This window comes from Musa acuminata, chromosome BXJ2-7, assembly GCF_036884655.1.
Source record: "Musa acuminata AAA Group cultivar baxijiao chromosome BXJ2-7, Cavendish_Baxijiao_AAA, whole genome shotgun sequence".
In the NCBI taxonomy this organism is placed as follows: Eukaryota; Viridiplantae; Streptophyta; class Magnoliopsida; order Zingiberales; family Musaceae; genus Musa; species Musa acuminata.
Genome location: NC_088344.1, coordinates 33,828,836 through 33,848,677, shown reverse-complemented (window position 1 = coordinate 33,848,677; position 19,842 = coordinate 33,828,836). Strand labels below are relative to the sequence as shown.

General features: G+C 39.8%; 2 protein-coding genes across 7 annotated transcripts; both read right to left on the bottom strand.

Annotated features, from left to right (window-relative positions):
- Positions 1–1,274: 1,274 nt before the first annotated feature.
- On the bottom strand, positions 1,275–11,930 carry LOC135584876 (ETHYLENE INSENSITIVE 3-like 1 protein). 6 transcript variants are annotated; one of them, XM_065118218.1, is made up of 7 exons: positions 11,777–11,930; positions 11,432–11,630; positions 10,135–10,205; positions 9,768–9,882; positions 8,737–8,855; positions 6,079–6,184; positions 1,275–3,434 (listed from the first exon to the last, which is right to left on the bottom strand). In XM_065118218.1, the coding sequence occupies exon 7, from the start codon at positions 3,370–3,372 to the stop codon at positions 1,405–1,407; it is 1,968 nt and encodes a 655-aa protein (XP_064974290.1). In that variant the 5' UTR covers positions 3,373–3,434; positions 6,079–6,184; positions 8,737–8,855; positions 9,768–9,882; positions 10,135–10,205; positions 11,432–11,630; positions 11,777–11,930; the 3' UTR covers positions 1,275–1,404. The 6 variants fall into 6 exon arrangements, with proteins under 6 accessions (XP_064974290.1, XP_064974291.1, XP_064974289.1 ...); XM_065118219.1 differs by having other exon boundaries at positions 11,432–11,575; positions 11,709–11,913; XM_065118217.1 differs by adding an exon at positions 10,407–10,499 and having other exon boundaries at positions 11,432–11,912.
- Positions 11,931–14,693: 2,763 nt separating this feature from the next.
- LOC103992476 (protein DETOXIFICATION 21) lies at positions 14,694–19,662 on the bottom strand. The gene is made up of 8 exons (XM_009412187.3): positions 19,384–19,662; positions 16,583–17,124; positions 16,427–16,513; positions 16,289–16,345; positions 15,938–16,176; positions 15,548–15,666; positions 15,155–15,241; positions 14,694–14,988 (listed from the first exon to the last, which is right to left on the bottom strand). Exons 1-8 carry the CDS (start codon positions 19,627–19,629, stop codon positions 14,908–14,910), a joined length of 1,458 nt encoding a protein of 485 aa, XP_009410462.2. The 5' UTR covers positions 19,630–19,662; the 3' UTR covers positions 14,694–14,907.
- Positions 19,663–19,842: the final 180 nt, after the last annotated feature.

Here is a 19,842-nt window from a genome sequence, read left to right as displayed (position 1 = left end):
AATTTAATGTCAAAATTAAAATCAAATATCATAAAATTGAAAATAAAATGTGCATGCCTTTTGAACATGATAATCAAAAGGGTACCTCGAATATCATAAAGCAACACATGGTGATCTATATGCACCGTGAATCTCGATAAGAAAGAAAGAAGCTATACTTGTTTTTTCCTCTTCCTATCTTTCATAAGATCGCTATGAGCAATGGATTATAGACAGAGAGATAAGATAAGATCTGTAATCCAACAATAATATCATGTATTATGTATCCGCGTTGAGTTTCTAGGAGGTCCTATCATGTATTATGTATCTGTAATCTATCAAAGGGAGGTGAGAGCAAAGGGTTTAAAATAAGTAATTAGGAGAATCCCTCTTATCAAGATCATCTCTTAGAGAATCCTATCATAATTAGATTTATTTTCTATTGACTGATAAACGTAATCGGAATCAAATAAAATTTATAATATATTTTACCTAATTAAATAAGGTCACATAATGTAATATAAGAGACTCATTATGTGACAAAATTTAAAACCTCTTGACAATAATCAATAAATCAGGCTTTTAAATCAAACTAAAAAATAAATATTCAACGATAATTAATTTAGTTAATGCTTCATGATTTTTAATAAAAAATAAAAAATGGAAGAGGCTATCATGTGTTGAATGTTCTTCTCAGTTTGCTTTTAAAATGTTCCATATTCTCTTACTTCTTTGAATTTAAATTTTTTGATTGTAGTAATTACATATGATATGAAAAGAGGTATAAGTTTCTTGAAGTGCTATCCAACTTTATGATATTGATGTGTTGATTTTCTTAAGTTATTATGATCGAATTTTCTAAAACCTCTTTGGTGGTGAAGTGGTAGCTTCCATTTGCCATGGAAACAAGAAGAGAGGTTAAGAGCATTGAGAAAGAATGAGAGATTTGAGGGGTATTTATACGATTTATAATTTTTTTTCTTAAAATGCCCATAAAACTATGTAGTTGTTGAAAGAGACAATTTTGTTTTGTTTTCAAAACTTTTATTTTTTTAATTATAAAATGACCAAAGTACCATCGAATAGAACCGTTTATATGGATGGCTATTAGGATCATTTGACTCTCGGTCGACCGTTGGGTTAGGCGTGGACAGTTGCTCACGCCCGTTTAAGTCCAATGATCGATCAGTAGCTTATGGACTACCAAATCGACGATTCCAATTTCCAAAAGGTAGGAAATGGAATTGATCATTTTGATTTAGTTTAGAACTGATAGGAGGAATTACGAGCAGTGGTAAATATGCAAATCTAATAAATTACCAAATCACTAGAACAATGAAGCAGAGGAGAAACAAATTGCGGTGTTTGACTAAACGATGCAAAGAACGCCGTTCCCGACCAGGCGGCGGTGCCGTGAGTCTGGTTTTAGAATCTCCAGCCGTAGTCCTCTTTCTTCGGCAGCGAGTCGCCCAGCCGTCCACCCATTGCGTCGTTGACTTCCCCGCTCGAACTGTTGAGAAGAGAAGTGAATGTGAATCTGGTGTGCACATCAGCGTTTTGGTTCCCCGAAGTTGGATCGAAAGGAAAACTTTGTGCCTGTAAATCTTGGCTCTGGTGCATGCTGTTGCTGACGTCTCCGAAGCAATCGCCGACAAATCTTGGAGTACTCTGTGCGACGTAGTTTCCCTCCATGAACATCGTCGCGTGCAGAGCATTCTGATCCATGGACGCGGCAGCTTGAGGAGCCATCGAACCGCTTCTCTGATGAGAAGGATGCAGAGGAGACTGCTGAATCCGGTTTGGAGCGGAAGCTGGCTGCAGAGCATTGGCTTGCATCTGGATCTGAAGCTGCAGCCGGTTCATATCAGCCTGAGCTGCTGCTGCTGCATGCATCGGGAGATTGGCGTCGTAGAAGTTGCAGAGTTCACCTATGGACTTGTGACCACCAGCCGCGACTCCGATTCCAGCAACGTCAGGTGAAACAAGAGCAGGTCCGCCACCATTCTTGATTGGCTTGTCGAGACGGGGCGCAGAGAGAGCGGCGCTTCTTCTGTTATCGTTCACTTGGAACCCCAGAAACTGAGACTGTGGCTGACTCATGGCGTTGCGATACGCACAGTGGATCTGGTGAAGAGCTCTCGAGCCCGGGTCGAGGAAGCCGTGGGTGTAATCGTGGTGCGGGCATCGAGGGTGATCGCATGTATAGATCCTTTGGTCGGGCTCATCGGCTGCCACCCTCTTTTGAGAGTAATCCGCCATCATCTGATCGTGGTATGGAGAAAGACGAGCTCCGGCCTCCTCCTTCCCAGTGCCCGACTGCGCCGCGATCTGGTCCAGGAGACCGGCATTTGGGACGTTCTCGACTTCTTTGACGTCGTAGTCGCTGGGGCTGCTGCTCACGGAAGCAGTGTAGAAGTGGGAATGCCCAGTCGCGTCGGGGAGCGATTGGCCATGCAGCAGCCGGCTCTCTTGATCGAGCACCGAGTTCCAGAGCATGCTTTCCTTTGCCGTCATCTTCTCTTGGAGGCACTTGGAATGCCGGACGAGCCTCCTTATCTTCTCGAGGTTGGGCGCCATGTGCTTGATGACAGCGATGAGTACGCTCGTCTTCCACGCTTTCCGGAGGTCGTGCGGTTTCCGGTACGGCGGCGGACCTTGGTCCTCCGGGAACCCCATCTCGGGCCACCAGTCCTCCTTTGTGGTCGGCCACCACGGCGGCGGAACCCCCCGCTCGAGCGGGAACCGTCGCTGCGGAGGATCACAGTGCTGGATCAGAGCAGACAGCAGGGAGCCCAGCGTTGTGTCCTGCAGCTCGAGCAGTATCTTGGAGATGGAGATCTGAGGAGTGCTGTCGGCGTCGGGCACAAGGACCGGGTGCTCCATCCGGTACCTCTGCAACGCCGCCGGGCCGTTCCGGTCGAATCGCACCTTCTCCTTCCACCAGGCTCTCAGGCTGTCGGAGGCGCCGCTCACCGGCTTGCCCTTCTCGGGGATGATGCCGTAGACGAAGCCTTGGGCGTTGCAGACTTCCGTGAGCTTGATCATGTACCTTAGAATCCCATCTTGGGCTCGCGACATCTTCTTCTTCCGTGACTGCTCCTCCAGCTCACTCAGAGTGGCGGGATCAGTCGAGTGTTGCCGCTTCCTGCTCTGCTTCCCGTCCCTGATGCGTTTCAGCCGTGCCTTCAGATGCCATATCTGTGCCTCGATATCTTCCACTTGCAGGTCGTCATCGTTCTCAGCGTCATCCGGCGACTGCGCTGCCATGTCTTCCGGCCTAGAGGAAGGTCCGACCTCGTCAGCAGGCGGGAGGGCAGAGTTCGAGTCCACGTTCTTGCGAGCTTCGGAGGGCAGAGCTGGCGTTGTATCACCAGAGCGCACGGTGACCTCCATGGCTCACGAATTCTCTGATGAAGTAGATCAAGGCTGACAGGTTGACGATGGATGTACTACACCTGCAATGCCTCAAAAACATATATGCTTGTGATCAAGGTATAGTAGAAAAACCCTAATGAGGAGGATTAAAGACACGTTAGAGAGCCATGGAACATGATCATACAATGTCTAGTGATGACAACTTAACTCAAAAGAGGAACTGCTTTCTTTAAGGCTGTAATTTTAGTTCCTCAGAAACTTTTATGGCTTGGTGAGATTTCCAGGACAGCAAATGTCCAAATGAAGCACAGGAAAACTTACAAAGACAAATTAAAGATCACTCATAACGCCGGTAAGCATATGAAAATAAAAAAGTGGGACACTGTCAGGTAAAAACATATTGGGAAATATGGGCAGCCTGTGAAGAACAGCCACCTTAGGAAGTCCAAAAGAGGCATTTGTTTCGTAAAGCAGCAGATTTTGATTTTTGTTTACTACGAAAACTGAGTGAGCAAATTCACCTATGCATTCAGTGAAAGAAAAGCTAGTTGGTAGATTTCATACCGATAGATTAACTGGGAAAAAAGATCAAATTTAAATGGACAAGACAGCAGTAACAATTTCAAAGGATGCCTTGGAAGTCAAAATCTAATATAAAAAATCGACCATTTAGCAGCAAAGAAATGGGTTGAAAGCTAATAAAATGGCTGATCAGGTTCTTACGTAGCCCATGCAATCATCCGACATGAGGAAGAAGACGAAAACAAACGGAACTATTGAAGAAAACACTAGTGTTGTACGTTAAGATTGGATTCTTACAGCGTAGCAAAACCAAGGTCTCGGAGGGGAGAGAGAGAGAGAGAAGAAGAAGAAGAAGAAGAAAACGGCAGCGAAAGAAAGAAATCAGTCAAAGATGGCAAGCAAGCTAGTGAGAGGTGGAGAGGAGGCACAAACCTTATTGCTGCTTTCAAAGTGAAGGTGAGAGCTGAGGGTTCTTTCAGCAATCAAAGGAACAGCTTGAAGAGTATATAATATCTGTCTCCCTCTCATGCGAAAGGGTGTATATATAGTGCACTCCAATCCAACGGCAGGCAAATCCACTCGGAGATATGCAGATATGCTAAGCATCCCAACACAAGTGGTGTGCATTTACCATCACACCCTTTTATGTTTGGATGTCTGATGATATATGCATTTATTTGTCATTATTTGATATAATTTTGGAACATTTTACAATATAGTACGTTATTCCTGCATAATTTGTGTTGAGATATAAAAATTTCCTATTTGCAATATAAAAATATCCTATTTGAAGGTTCCTGCTATAATAAATTATCAAATTGGCTTGAGACTTCATCAGATGGTAAGTGTCTCCTTTTTTTTTGTTTTCCTTTTTTTTTTATTTTGTGGGGGTAAGTATAGTAAAAACATGTTCATTATTATTAAAGCCTACAAAAAATCATGGAAAGACATCCATCCAGTGTTGAGAAAGAGCACAAACTCCACAAGTAGTTCACATAGATAGATAGACTATCATATGAGTCATATTTATTGTCATTAAAAGCCTATAAAATTGTTTACCATTAGCTACATCCATTATCCCTTAATTATCATATTCAATCTTGCACGAGGCTTCCGCCAATACCGTCAGTAATTAAAATATAAATTATATTATAAATCATATTTAATTTACTCACACACACATAACAATAGGTGATTTAGCAAAGAATTATTGGAAGTTGGACAAATCTAAGAAATTAAAAATCAAAAGTTGTCCAGTTTACATTGTCATTGTGAAAACATCAAATGCTGCTTATTTTGATAGTATCATACTATAAGTTTCTTTTTTATTATATTAAAAACAGTTTCTTTAATAGAAAAATAAAACAAAAATTTCAGTTATTGATGCTTCAAATTAACTATTTTGTGGTGCAAATTTCAGAAAAGGAAACTGAAAATTTCTGCCACATGGCCTCAGTGGATACCAAAGGCAAGGAGGATCTTTGTAAATATAACCAGACAACAACGTTATGACATGCTAATCTGCCCACTCAACTTATGACCTCATCCATTTAAAATAGAACACCACGTATTTTGAAAAACAATAATGATAGGAAATAAGTTTACTTAAAACTTAGATAAAATGTGAATAAAACCTCAAAGGAAGTCTTGATTTATTTGCAAGATGGTGGTTGTGTGATTGTCATCAACAACAACCAGAAGAGTGAGAAATAGAGGTGTGGGTGGAATTTTCCGAGGCAATAATGTCACTTGCCTTACAAAACCTCCCAGGAAAAGGTGCCAAAGTTTATCCAGATTTTGGAAATAAACAATGAAGACTTTTTGTCTAAAAGAGATTTGTAGCAGCGATATAATCCAATCCAACGTAAAGATACGCTGTATTGTTCATTTGAATACCTATAGGTGAATTTTTTTTTTTATCGTAAGGTATAATACATTTACTCAGTAAATCCAGCACCATTGGCAAGTAGATTTGAGGAAAGATACAGCTCTTTGGAATGGAGGAGGTCCATTTGAGATTGGGAATCATTTAATTCCTCGGATACCATTTGCCATACAAGATTGAGAAGATTTCCCGTGAGGAAATAGAAAGGCATTGAAAGCATTAGATGTAGTGATCAATGAAGGACAAGAGGAAGGTGAGCAAGTAAAATAATAATCATAATCATAATCATAATCATAACAATAATAACAATTACTCACTCATTCATGTGGCTGGTTTTTGGTCCCAACTCTGATCGAACGCAACCTCTTCACAATCTTCTCTCGCAGATGCAGGTGGGACACAGGCTGATCCAGGAGATCTCCACTAGAAAAGGGGCAAATGAATTAGAGAGAATAATGACAACACACTGCAGCTATAATGCTTAAAAACAACAAAAAAAGGGCTGAAGTTGATGATCATGCTTCTGATTGCAATCATATTACACTACACCAAATCACAATGTTTATTGAACTTACATCTCCTGGTTACCACCAATTCTTGAGCAACAAGTTGCGGCTTGGGGATTGCAATCAAAGCAAATATGCCATGTCACTGCTAATAATAATCATCTAACAGAGCAATAACGCATCAAGCTTAGTCCACCAACCTAAAGTTTAAAGCCTGGGGAAACAACAGAAAATTCAGCTAATCCTATCATGAATCTCAAGTTTCATAGCACCCATAAAATGTCATCTGGAAGCATTAAAGCATAAAGCATTCCATTAGCCATTACGAGGGCTCCAAGATAGTCAAAGTCCATGAACAGCTTGATGTTTGGCTCACTAAAGGCTCCCTTAAGCTTATTAATCAAAATTAATGACCCATGATTCAATGTAATTTTAAAACTCGACCTTTTCAACCAGTCAAATTTAAATATGACAAAACTCTGACTCATTTAGGTTCACAAGTTGACTCATCACCAAGTAGATCGTGCATAAACTTTTGAACAAACTCATCCATAGACTCGTGAATTTGCTCATTGGTAGGCTTGTGGGCATAAGCTACAACATAGTTGCCATTAAATTATTTAGTAAGCTTATAAATAGACTTAGAAATCAACCATCAAGTGTAAGCTTATAAATCATAATTACTTATTTGTATGATGTGAACTTCAAATCCTATTCAAATCACAGTTACTGGGAAACCTGTTTGCCACTCAGAAATAGTATTTCATTAAAACCAACTTAGGATCTGATTCAGCACTTTCTTCAAAGTTTGTGAAGATCATTTCTTAAATTGGTTTCCCACTTTGGGAACCATGGTCCAGATGGTTCAACTTCCCAATTTCGGTGAAATCTGACTATTTAGAGGATTGCTGACCTAGGAATAAGATTCCAACCATTGTTCGAAAATTTCTTCCAAGTAATGTTAACTTTGTTGGAAAGTTCAATTTCTGTTCCATAATCTGTCTTGGTAAATTAGCTCCCCACCTTCAAAAATAAACTGTGGTCATCACAGGGGAATAATAATAGCAACTAAAGAAGTACCATAATTAAGTACACCGATGCGAACATATATCCATGCTTGAAAATTGATATGGAAGATTAAAAAGGGTGTTTCGATGCATAAAGCTTCTGATGCAGAGTCTGCAAGGAGTTAATGCATATGGCTTATCCTTACGAGCAGAGAAGTTATTTTCACACTTGAAATCCAATTCACCTAGATTGCATGACACCTAAGTAGACCTAAAAGACAGCTAAGTGCACAAGGCTCCCAACAGATGTAGTGCATGTGCTCTGTATATACAAACAAACAGATCACATAAGTCCTTGGTCATTAGGCTAAAAAACAAAAGACCAAGATATCTTTTCTTGTAAAAGAGAGGTGCAGAATAATTATATTATCTAACGTGCAAGGAAGGAACTACATAAAGAGCACATAAAAAAAACAATAAAAAGCACAAGACGATGCAGATAAAGGGCCGATTAATGTCCCAATTGAAACTTCGAGCTTTCCTTAGCTAACAAGAAGGCTCTTATATATTATTTTAGCAACCATTGATGACATAATCAGTCTATTGCTGAAATAAAATCAGAAATTTTAAAATTTGTCCCTCTGGTCACCGATAATTTCACTGAAAACCTTGAAGTACAAAGTAACAGAGATAACCACCTAAAATTTGGAAACTTCAAACAAATGCCTCCCAGTCATCTAATGCCTTCAATATATCAAAATTTAATTGTTATGAATAATACTTTTAACGCTACAAACTTATCAAACGTAACTTTTACTGTCTTGGACTGAATAGTTTGCTAAAGGTAATGATATCTCAGGTATAGAAGATGATTCAGCACAGAAAATGCTATATATTTGGACAGAATTACCCCTCAAATACTTCAAGGGAGATGCAGTCTCTCACAGACCTGCGGTGCAGGATTCACATAAGCGGTGATATCACCCCTAGCTGTTCTCAGGAGTGCTTCAGTCTACTTATATGTGAAAGCAGTGTTATCACATATGTGAAAATTACTGCACATATGCAGTCCACAAAAGAATGAAAATGTGATCACAATGTGTAAATTTTTTTTTCCTCAGTGTAAAAATTTCTTCGTATCAGTTTATGTGGTACATGATTATATGACATTCATCACTTGGACCTTTACTCATTTACTAATCAAGTAAACAAGTTCTTAAATGAGTATACACGTCATCCTGTAGATATCAATAATTTGGATTTGGTTATAGATCTCTTCATATATTCTTAATTTCAATTGAATAGCATATGTTGCAGCACATGCTTTCGACACACCTATGCACTGCATGCTGTCTTCATGCATGCATACTGCAGCCGCTTTCTAGAAGGCGGCTTAGTGTTATAAATAGATAGTAAAACCAGCATTTCTAGCTTACAGCATTATAAAGATCAAGAGTCATACCGGCATCGCTGAGACAGGGAATGAAACCCAAGCTTATCAGTAATTTTGGCTGTATTCATTGTGCTGGGACTATCTTGCTTATTTGCAAAAACAAGCAATACAACATCAGGTAACTCATCCTGCAGATGAACCAGAACAAAATCTCTTATTAAAATTATGACAGAAAATCAAGTCAGGAAATAAATAAATAAAATAAACAATCATCAATAGTTGACATTTTAATTTCCACTAAAAGACTATGGATCATAATCTCCAATGAAATTGAATAAGAGATTCCACATCTGAGAGCTGCACCAAAAATTAAACAAAGCAAGTTTTTTTGACAGTCGCCACTTGACACAGCCATTCCACTACAGACCTACTTAACAGTTCAGTCTTGTCTGGATGGTAACTATCTGCAGGTATGCAGGCATGTTTCTGGCATATCTATCCCACTACAGACCTACTTAACTATTGGAGTTTTAGCTTGAGTGAGATATTCATCTCAGTTAAGATGAAAATGAACAAGAGATTGCCGCAATACAGTCAAAAGATTGTTGCTGTGAATCTGTGATCATACAATATGAATAATATGTGTGATCATAGAGTCAGCAGAATCTCCAAAACATTGCTGCAGTCATTTTGAAGGCTAACATTCTAAATTTGGAAGTCACATCGGAACCTAACAAATGAAAAATGAAATCAAAATTCCAGAGGGTCACCACTGTTCTCAAATTAATATCCAATCCTCATGTTATTACTACTGTTTCTTCTTAATCCTGATGTTCCACCAACTCCAATGCACACCCTTCCTCTGGACCTTTCACGTGGATCCAACAATCATCCTAAGCTGGATTTTTTAATGGCCAGTTATGATTACAAGCAAAAGGACAAACAAAATAGAGGACATTTGATTTAAAATAAACGTTGAAGACAATGTTGAAGATACGCTTGCATGAGTTACGTCCAACAATCAGAGGGTACTAGATTGTCATACAGCACACCTCCGCCACATTAGAGCAATAATAATATTTAAGACCAGATCAATTCACCTCATTAAGCATCCTATGGAGTTCATCCCTTGCCTCGATAATACAGTCTCTGTCATTGCTGTCGACAGCAAAAATAAGGCCCTGAATATTTTGGAAGTGGTAACTCCATAGAGGTCTGACAATACACCCAGAAGATAATAAACAAATAAGTACAAATTAAGCTCCAGTTCATTCATGAACCCTTAGTAGGCAAATAAGACAGTATTAAAAAAGTGACGGTCAAGCTCAAAATCAGTAATTTTCAAGTCTAGAATGTATCATGCTCTCGAATCTAAGAAACCACCATAAACATGGGTGTTCCATGAAATCTGAACTACACTTCAAACTTCACCCAAGTCAAAGCAATGTCAAGCATAGTCCAACTTACCTTATTTTGGCCACCAACATCCCAAATGGTGAAACTAATGTTTTTGTACTCCATGGTCTCCACATTGAATCCTGGATCCAAGAACAAGATATTGGAACAAAATGTATGTACAACATAACACAAAACTTATAATGTTGATAATAACAAGACCATATGATTTCACAAGCACAACCCTTCCTGCCTGCATGGATGATTTGTTACCCCAAGGAGAAAGATGCATTTTTAGCTTATGAAGACAAATAAGTCAAACCCTAAATAAGAAGTTTCGATACCACTTGCAAACTCCATATGAGTATTGTCTAATAGCATCACTAGATCATAAAATAATATGCAATATCCTTCCATGAAATAATGTCATTAAATACCTGCAATTTTGAAAAGAATATTTAAGGTGAAGGTGATTTGCAATAATCTTAAGTTCTATATAAAGGAACATGTAAAATTGGTTTACTCAAAATCAAACAAAGTGTGGATAGAAAATTAGTATCGAAAAATAAATATTCAATACTTAATGTGCATCAAAGAGCCCTTCAATCATTAAAGATTTGTCAAACTTTGAACCAACAAGTGTGGACAAGTAAGCCTTTGGATGGACTCCGGGCAAACAAAAACTAGTTTTTTCCTTTTTTCAACTTGAATGAAGGTATGATCCAAGCCAACTTCAAAGATGTGAAATTGATATCATGTGTGCATGAAATGATCCGCAGCTTAACTCTAATAAGTGCTGTGTTCATTCAATTATAGTATCCATGCAGTAAATTCATGTAATTTCCTTGGCAGCAAATAGAGACCATAAAGCTTGAGGTCACATACAGTGACCACACATATCTATCCTTTCAAAGTTCAAAATTATCATATTTCTATCTCCAAATTCTCATACATATATGTATATATACATATATATATCCGTCAAAATATATAAGTATTGTATATATATCACTCTCATTAGCATCGGTCCAATAAATTAAGGTTCATTACCACTAATTATGGTTATCAATGAGTTTGTAAAGATTATTAAATTTAAATATCTAAAATGATCTGTATACAATCATTAATAACCATATTTCCTAAACTTAAATTTTCAGGGTTAAACACAAAAATTACTAATTTAAGAGGGATATATATATAAAGAAATGTTAACGTTAACTGGAATCTCAACGTCACTGTGGTGAGTATCAACTGAAGAAGATGATCATAATGGCATACTGATGCTTGTTTAATTTTGCAAGTATGTAAGTGCTAAACTAACAAACAATGGGAAAGAATAAAAAAAAATGGACAGGACATGGTTGCTCACCGAGAGCGGGGATGGTAGTAGCGATCTCTCTCCGAGCTTGAGCTTGAACAAGAAGATCGTGATTTTACTGGCCGCATTAAGCCCAACCATCAAGATCCTCATCACCTCCTTCGCGAACAGCCGGCTAAACAGGCTCGTTCATCACTAATAAACGGAGAAGGGCAAAGGGCTTCAAGAAACTCTACTCCCCACATGAAATCTAACGGAAGACACAGAAGTCGCCGAGATTGGCAAGAGAACATCGAGAACGAGAGGAAAAACTCAGATCAGATCGGACCATCTTCGCCCTGAAGTCAGATCGGACCGAAACGGAGATCGAATCGAAGAGGGCGAGAGTAGAATTGCCTAAAGATTTCTCGACCGACGCTCCTCCGTCGAGTAAGAAGAATGAGGGGGGAAGAGCGGTGCGCTGGGGGCGCCATCGTCTCGCGCATCCGCTGGTTTGTTGGGGAATGGCCGCGAATGGGATGCCTTCCCGCGTCGACTACGTGGCATATTAAACCTGCTTCATGTGGGGCCCAACTAAACAAAAATGAAAGGGAACCCTAAGGACAATTTACCCCCAAAACCGTCAATAATTAGGGAGCGGCAGTACGAATAGGTCAACAATGCTATTAACCTCTAATAATTACTATAAATAAAAATACATTACTCAAATCTATTTATTATAAGATGAATTCTTGAAAATAAAAAAAAATTCGTACAGTATGAGAAATTTTTATACAACACTCGTGAAAAGATCATTTTACATATATCCTCATCAAACACATCATCACGTTCTCCTCTTTGGACCACCACCCTTATGCCATCGTCGAATCCCAATAGTCACCTTCCCTCCCCATCTACCCCACTAGATCCATTATGTTGTCACCTTCATTGATTCCACTAGCCTCGTCTTTTTGTGCCTCACTTATAAATCTCACGTTCTTTCCTTCCTCACGCAAGGGATACAGGTAAGGCACATAGGGTTAGGGTCAATAAGGTCAATGGAGGAGGTAGCAGCTTTCGCATCTCCTTCGCGCAAGGTTGGTCGAGTGATAGGTTTAGCGGCACAAAGGGGAGGGAAAGCGACTACTGGGTTTCGACGAGTGTGAGGCCTTCGTGAGCAATAAGAGGTTGTTGGAGATGATCGACAGGGCAGTGGCGCAACCATGGGTTAGGTGGAGGGCAATAACCGATAGTGTGAAGATAGACACCCAACTTTTTTACGTAAAGTTTGTTAAATTATATGGTCTTATCTATAAAATATATTATGGATATGATTAAATTATAAGTACGATTATTGATCGGTAGAAAGGATGTCTAATTATAATAAGATTTTCTATGTGATGGGATGTCTAATTTGTTAGGATCACACTAAGAGGGGGGTGAATTAGTGCATCCGATTAAAACTCTGAAAACAAATTCGTAAATATGAGGAGATTTTGTTTTGATAGTAACTCGAGTAAAATGAGAAAATGAAATCCGAAAGCTAACGATAGTGTAGATGACAATTTCAGGAAGGTAAATACTCATATATTCAAGGAACGCACCAATTTAAAGTGGTTCGGTTAAAATGACCTACATCCACTTGCGAAGACTTCTTCAATGAGGCTCCCAACTTCCATTACCAAATCACTTTGAAGGGGAAGGACAAATACCCCTCTTACAACCATTTTACAAATGGTTCACACTCTTACAAATCTTCAACGAAAAGGAAGGAGGTGAACACTCAAGCAATTCAAAACAAGGTTTGCCAAAAACTTTATAAAGGCTTTTGTCTCAATATAATGCTTCTCAAAGGTTGTATTCTCTACTGAGAATTGAGGGATATTTATAGGCCCCAAGAGGATTCAAATTTGGGCTTCAAATTTTGAATTCTCTTGGGTTTCCGAGGCTGGCGGTGCCACCGCCTGTTAGTGTCTGACATTGATAGTGTATTGGCGATGCCACTGCCCAGTTCGGCGGTGCCACCGTCGAACCTCACGGGTGCTGGGCGATGCCACCGCTCAGTCCAGCGGTGCCACTGCTTAGTTCTCGGGTTCTGGGCGATGCCACCGCCTACACTATTTCAGCTCACTGGTTGGGCTCCAAACTTGGCCCAAACCAGTCCGAACTCGGGCCCAATTGGCTCCTACTTGGGTTATAAGATTAACACCTAATCCTAATCCTAATTAGCGTGCTAACTACAAATTTAAAGACATTTCCTAAACTATTACAAAGTCCGCTAGTCAAAACTTCTTCCGGCGGTCTTTCGATAAACTCTCGGAAACCATTCTGCGGACTCCCGACAAGCTCCTAGACTTCACGATTTGATCTTGGCGAGTTCCAACGAGCTTCTTCGGTAAGCTCTGATCTTTCTCAGTGAGCTCCGTGAACTTCTAATGAACCTTCCGGCGAGCTTCCGAAAAACCCTTCGGCAAGCTCCCTACTCATTCTCGGCTAGTTCCGGCAGCATTCCTGACAAACCTTCGGACTTCCGTCGAACTCTCGAACTCGCAACAAATCCTTCGCGCTTGACTCCGACACTTTGTTTCGCTTTATGTTTTCGTCGTTATCGTAGTTAATCCTGCACACACAAGCCAAAACTATACTCCGATCTAGACAATTATTACAACGCGAATTGACATTATGTTGTCCGACACGTCATTGGTTGGCGCTTTGTCCGATTCTTCAACGCATCGTCCTCTCTTGCAGCTTGTTGCCCAATCGACGGTTGACCTCCGCAACCCCGATATCCTTGGCACAATTCCGCTCTTGGCCCGATGCCCGACGTCCGAAACCTTCTGCCGTCCAATATCCTGACGTGGTCTCCTCTGGCGCAACGTCAATTCCTCCTGTGTTAACTATCTAATCCTGATCGAGTAGATCTGCATCACTCAAAATACAGTTAAATATCTAAATACAATCAATTAGTTTTATAATCAAAATTCAACATAATTATAGTAAGATTCCCTATGTGATGATCTTGATGAAAGAAAATATCTTAATCAATTATCTTATATCCTCTATTCTCATTTATAAAATGATAAAATGAAAGGGACTCAGGAATAATAAAATATGTAAATTCACGCAAATGTGTGGATACGTGATATATTTTGAAAGATTACATATCTTTTTTCATATTCCCAAAAGACAAATCTAATTCTCCTTCTACATCGAGATATTACTGTAGATTTTATATACATTAATGACAAGATTATATACCATATGAAGATTTTCTGAATAGCATGTTACACATCATAAATTTGAATTTATTATTATTTAATTTTATATTTTGATATTAAAATTTTGAATGATGATTTTAATGCTTAATTCCTTTTCTACAGTGAAAATGTTCTAGGAGATCAATTTTTTGCATCAATAGCATAACAAGCATTATTTGCTCGAGTTCCGGTGGATGAAGACTTGCATTGTGATGATCAAACATGCCACCAAAAGAAATCTCAAATTCTTCTCCTCCTTGTTCCTCATGAACGCAATAAAAGAAAACAGAATCATGCAGATCCGCGAGCATCGTTCGAATTCCTCGATTTGTCCATGTACCATTTGCTGAGGCGATCTTTAGCAATTAGCACCTACAGTAGGAAAGATTGAATGATCCATAATGCAAGAAGAGAGTAAAAGACGGGCGAAGTTGTGATGGTCTGTCTAGACTTGATTACTTCTAGTTTTCATCTTTTCCTTGATCCAAGTCAGAGAGAGATCACTTGAGAACAGAAATGCCTTTGTGGAAAGAATTACCTGCTGATCCCAGTTAGTCCTCCAAGTAATGTAGATAAGCACTATAGTTTGGATGCATGTTCCAATCAACATTCCAATCCAAATCCCCTGCATTCATATCGAAAATAGAGTGTCAATCCCTTTGCTTCTCCACTACCAATGTACTTGTGTGAAGTTATACTGGAAAATTTTTGGATCTTTTGATACTTGCAACTTCAGTTATTCAATCTTATTTTACCTAAGAAATCAGTATCTGTTAAATGATCTATGTAGCTCAGACTAATTTAATATTCTCGCAGGACATGTACATGAAAATATAATCACTTGCATTTTACGAAGAGAAAGGATATTATGCTAAACCTCCTCGAGACACTAAAAAAGCAGTGGGAGAGGTGTTATACTAATTCTTCTTACCTTGACATGCATATCAAAGGCATAACCAAGCACAACTCCCAAAGGTAAGCCGATCAAGTAGTAGCATCCTATGTTTACAAAAGCCACCATGCCTTGCCAGCCCGCACCAATGGCAACACCTATAACAAATTTAAATGGAAGTAAAAAAATGCCCTTGAAAAAGCATGTTCAGTGAGAAAACGAAGAACAAGAAAACATAATTGCATGTCAAAGTTACAGAATCTATTTTTTTGTTTTTAGATCTTAATAGCTTAAGATGTATATGATCTGATTTTCTTATGCTCGAGATGCGAAGATAATTGACCAGTACTTTCATCTGTCAGTGTGTGAAACAGTTTCTGCAGAGATCAATGACATATTATAGTTACTCATCCATTTAGGAAATTTCACCTGAAATTACAGGTTGAATGCTGTTCAGCAAAATGGAGAAGGCCAGCAGCGGAGAAAGGTCAGCGACTGCTCCAGCTACTTCAGCATCATCGGTGAATATGTAAGCAAGTCTACCTCGGAAAATGAGAAAGAACAGGAAGAACACAAATCCAATGACAAATGATGTGATGACCACATTGACTATAGCGAACTTTGCCGCTTTGGCACTCCCTGCGCCCAGTTCATTTGCCACTCGAACTCTGGGACAGCAAAAGAAATAATAAGATGTTGATCAATCCAAGTTGTCTCTGATATGATGGACCAGAAAATATTGAGTGAGGAAGGAAAATATATTATTGTGATGGGCTATACCCTGCTGCTGACAAGAAACCAACAGATATCATCATCTCCCATCCATTAATGTTGAGGCTGTAACAATTAGGCATCCATCAATATTAGAAGCCAGATGTAACGTATAAGAATAGAACAGACTCAGAGTTATCAGTGTACCAGATGGAAAGAGCATCTATGGCAACCTCAGCATTCTTCATATAACCTGTGAGGAGGACCAAGATGGTGTTGTACCAGAGTTCCAAGCTGCAGCAAAATAGGTCCTTGTGAGAGACGGCATACAGTGGGCGAAGTTAAACAGAAGGAGATTATTACCAAAGCATGACGCCGGAGGATAGAGAGAGCTTAACAATCGCCCAAAGGTCCAAGAATGCACTGAAAGAGAAACCTGTCCAAGTTTCGGGGCAGCCTCCAAAAAACACAAATGCAAGCTGACCCAGTACAGGAATCCACATTGCAAGGATCATCGAGCCCATTACGCCGGCAAGTCCCAAGTTAAGCTTCGTAACCATAAACCATGAGAGGAAGATATGCAGAGTGAGCGTTGCGACTGCCAAATATGTGATGATGACGTTCTTGCTTTGCGCCTGGAGATACATCTGAAGTGTGAATCCCCATACAAAGGAGAAGAAGACAGGAATGAACCAATGTGCCACGGTGCCAGCCATCTCTGCGATGGAATCCTCTTGGCCAATAAGCTTTAGTAGCGGAGTCGTAAAAATGAAGACGGGCGTCAACAAGAAGGCACATGAGCACAAGACGATCCAAGATCTTTGCAGATAAATGCCCAGCATGTGGTACTGTTTTGCGCCGTAAGACTGCCCGCAGAGGGTCTCCAATGCACTCGCCATTCCAAGCTGCAAAATGGAAGTTGAGCTCAAGCTATACTTCACATCGGTACAATCTCATAATCTACCATTCATGAACAAAGTTTTCAGTCACAGACACCTCGTCTGCAGCTAATGCAAATCAAAAGTGCTAATTGTAGTTAGATATGCATTTATATGTATGCCAGTAGAGCAGCTGTACATTTGCAACAGTATATGTAAACAAAAAGATTTTCTTCACTGTTCAGAAAGTTTGTACGGTGCTCTGATCTGCTCTCTTTTAAGTGCATCTCATTTAATAGATGAAGAAAACATTGAAATAACATAATGGTAACAAAATCAACCAAGTTGTACCGCCCACCCAAACTGAAGTATTTTACCTGGAACTTCTGCTACAATTTAGCTCTGCAGAATAACTAAGATAGTAAATGCAGTAAGAAAACTCTATGACAGTAACAGCTGTTGCAAAGCAGGAATTAGAACTGTCCACTTTGGAATCCCATCTAATGTGAATTGGATGGTTGCAATCGAGACTTAGAGAATGGGGCAGCTTTTGCTTGCTATCTATCTAGACTTGAATAGGAATCACCAACTACAAACTTGTTTAGAGGTCACACAGTTTGGCACATTAATCCACAAACTTGCCAATATTATGGGAAGATACATTCGCTATAAACTTTGTTCTTCACCAGCATTCACAACATATATCTCACACCATATTGCTCATATGTTCATAGCATTTTTCATAGAACAGTAAGCGTCAACCCAACTTTGCAACCAAGAGGTCCATGTTGCCTTTGACTGGCAGCATGAACATCCTTAACCCAGAAGAGCCCCACGATATGACATAATAAACCAATATCCATTAAAATTTTATGGATATTATTTTTTTAAACATAAATTAATTATTCATCTTCAAATATACCAAGTTAACATATTGAAACAAAAGTTAGTAGGAAGCTCACAACCCCATAACCCCATATCTGGGAGATCTTAAACTAATTTCTATATTTTGCTATTAAGCTCACAACCCCATAACCCCATATCTGGGAGATCTTAAACTAATTTCTATATTTTGCTATTAGCGTTACGAAGTGTTAGAGCTGGCCCTAAGAAATTTACCAAAGATAATTTGACAACACAATAAAGACAATAAAGCAAAAAAATAAAAAAGACAAGGATACCAGATTTATATGGTTCGATCAATTGACCTACGTCCACAGACGGAGGAGTAGCAAAATAAAAGAGATAATTACAAATGTCTTAAGAAAATATTCCTAGACCATAAAAACACATGAAACTATTAAACAAAAAAAGTCTAAACTATAGCCCAAACTATTTTAACTAAGTGTAGACTTAATAAAAATTATACCCAAAGTAAATAATTAGATTTTTCTTATGATGCATCTGATTTCAAAATCTAGGCTCTTATTTATAGTTGCAATAAGAGATAACAAGCTTGATTTTGCTGATGTGAGAATACACGAGACTTGCCAAACTAACAACAAGTAAGACCAAGAGATTACATTAGTATTTTTGACTAAAATTATTATGTTGATCAAAATATTTCAAACTGCTCGAAAAAGTTAGGTTATTATGCCCAAGGATAATAAGCTGACTTTACATTTTGATCCAATAATGATTCATTATATCACGTTTTTTTATTCATTTATATATATTGTATATATAAAAAAAAAACTTTTTTTACTATCATGAGTTTCACATGTATCTAACACATTATTTTTTGATTAAAAGAAAATTGATTAAAACTAATCAAAGCATAGAACCGAACCGAACCGTTACTTAGATAGCAACGATTTGTTCTCGTGCGGCCGGGCGATGGTTGGGCTCCGAGACATTAGACCGCAGGGCCCCAACGCACGATCCACTGATCTCAACAGCTGAGGCGTGCTGCCACAACGGTGGCGGTTCCAGGTCGTGCATCGGCCCGGTTCAGTAGCAATCATTACGATCGAAACGATGTCAGTCAAACAACGCAACGTCGTCATCGATCCATGAATGAGACAAATGGATAACCGTGGCTGAGACGTCGCTATCCAACAGCACCCGTTAATACCAGGTTTTCACAAGGATCAGATAAACCAAGATGGTTGATTATGAGTACAAAATGATGAAGGTGAGGGGTGGAAAAATCGAAGTGGATCGATAGAGCTGCGTTGGATGAAGAATTGGAGAGTGCATATGTGCTGCTGCCGGATGCAGATCGGACGGGGAGGAAGGGAAGGGGGCGGGGGGGGAGGGAGGAGGATGTGAGGCGTGTGTACATACGAGGATGCCGTTGGCGAAGCGCATGAGGACGGTGGAGACGACGGCGTAGGCGGCGAGCTCGGAGGAGCCGATGTGGCCGACGAACGCCTGGCTGATGACCGTGACGCCGAAGGTGGAGAAGCGGGTGAAGATGGACGGCCCCGCCACCACCCACAGCTTCTTGTTCTCCTTCCACAGCCTCCGCCCCAGCCCCTCCTCGACCTCCTCCTCGTCGCCGAGAAGCCTCTCCCGCGCTCCACCTTCCATCGCCCTTGCTTCTCTCCGTCTACTACCCCAACAGAATCATTCCGGCATTAAATAGTTGGACACTCCTCCTAATCGCTCAGATTCAATACCATCCCTACTCGCCCAAACCACCCGTTGCCTCACCTTCACTGTGATTGCACGAACAGCGGGGTCCGCATTCCAACCCCACTCCAGCTGAAGGTGTGCCGCCCAAGTGGCGCCGATCACTGTTGG

Coding starts and splice junctions, on each gene's coding strand:
- LOC135584876 (XM_065118218.1), bottom strand. CDS start 3,372: ATGGAGGTCACCGTGCGCTCTGGTGATACAACGCCAGCTCTGCCCTCC.
- LOC103992476 (XM_009412187.3), bottom strand. CDS start 19,629: ATGGAAGGTGGAGCGCGGGAGAGGCTTCTCGGCGACGAGGAGGAGGTC. Junction 17,125..19,383: donor GCTTCGCCAACGGCATCCTC/GTATGTACACAC, acceptor TCCATTTTGCAG/CTTGGAATGGCGAGTGCATT. Junction 15,667..15,937: donor CATTCAACCTGTAATTTCAG/GTGAAATTTCCT, acceptor AATTTGTTATAG/GTGTTGCCATTGGTGCGGGC.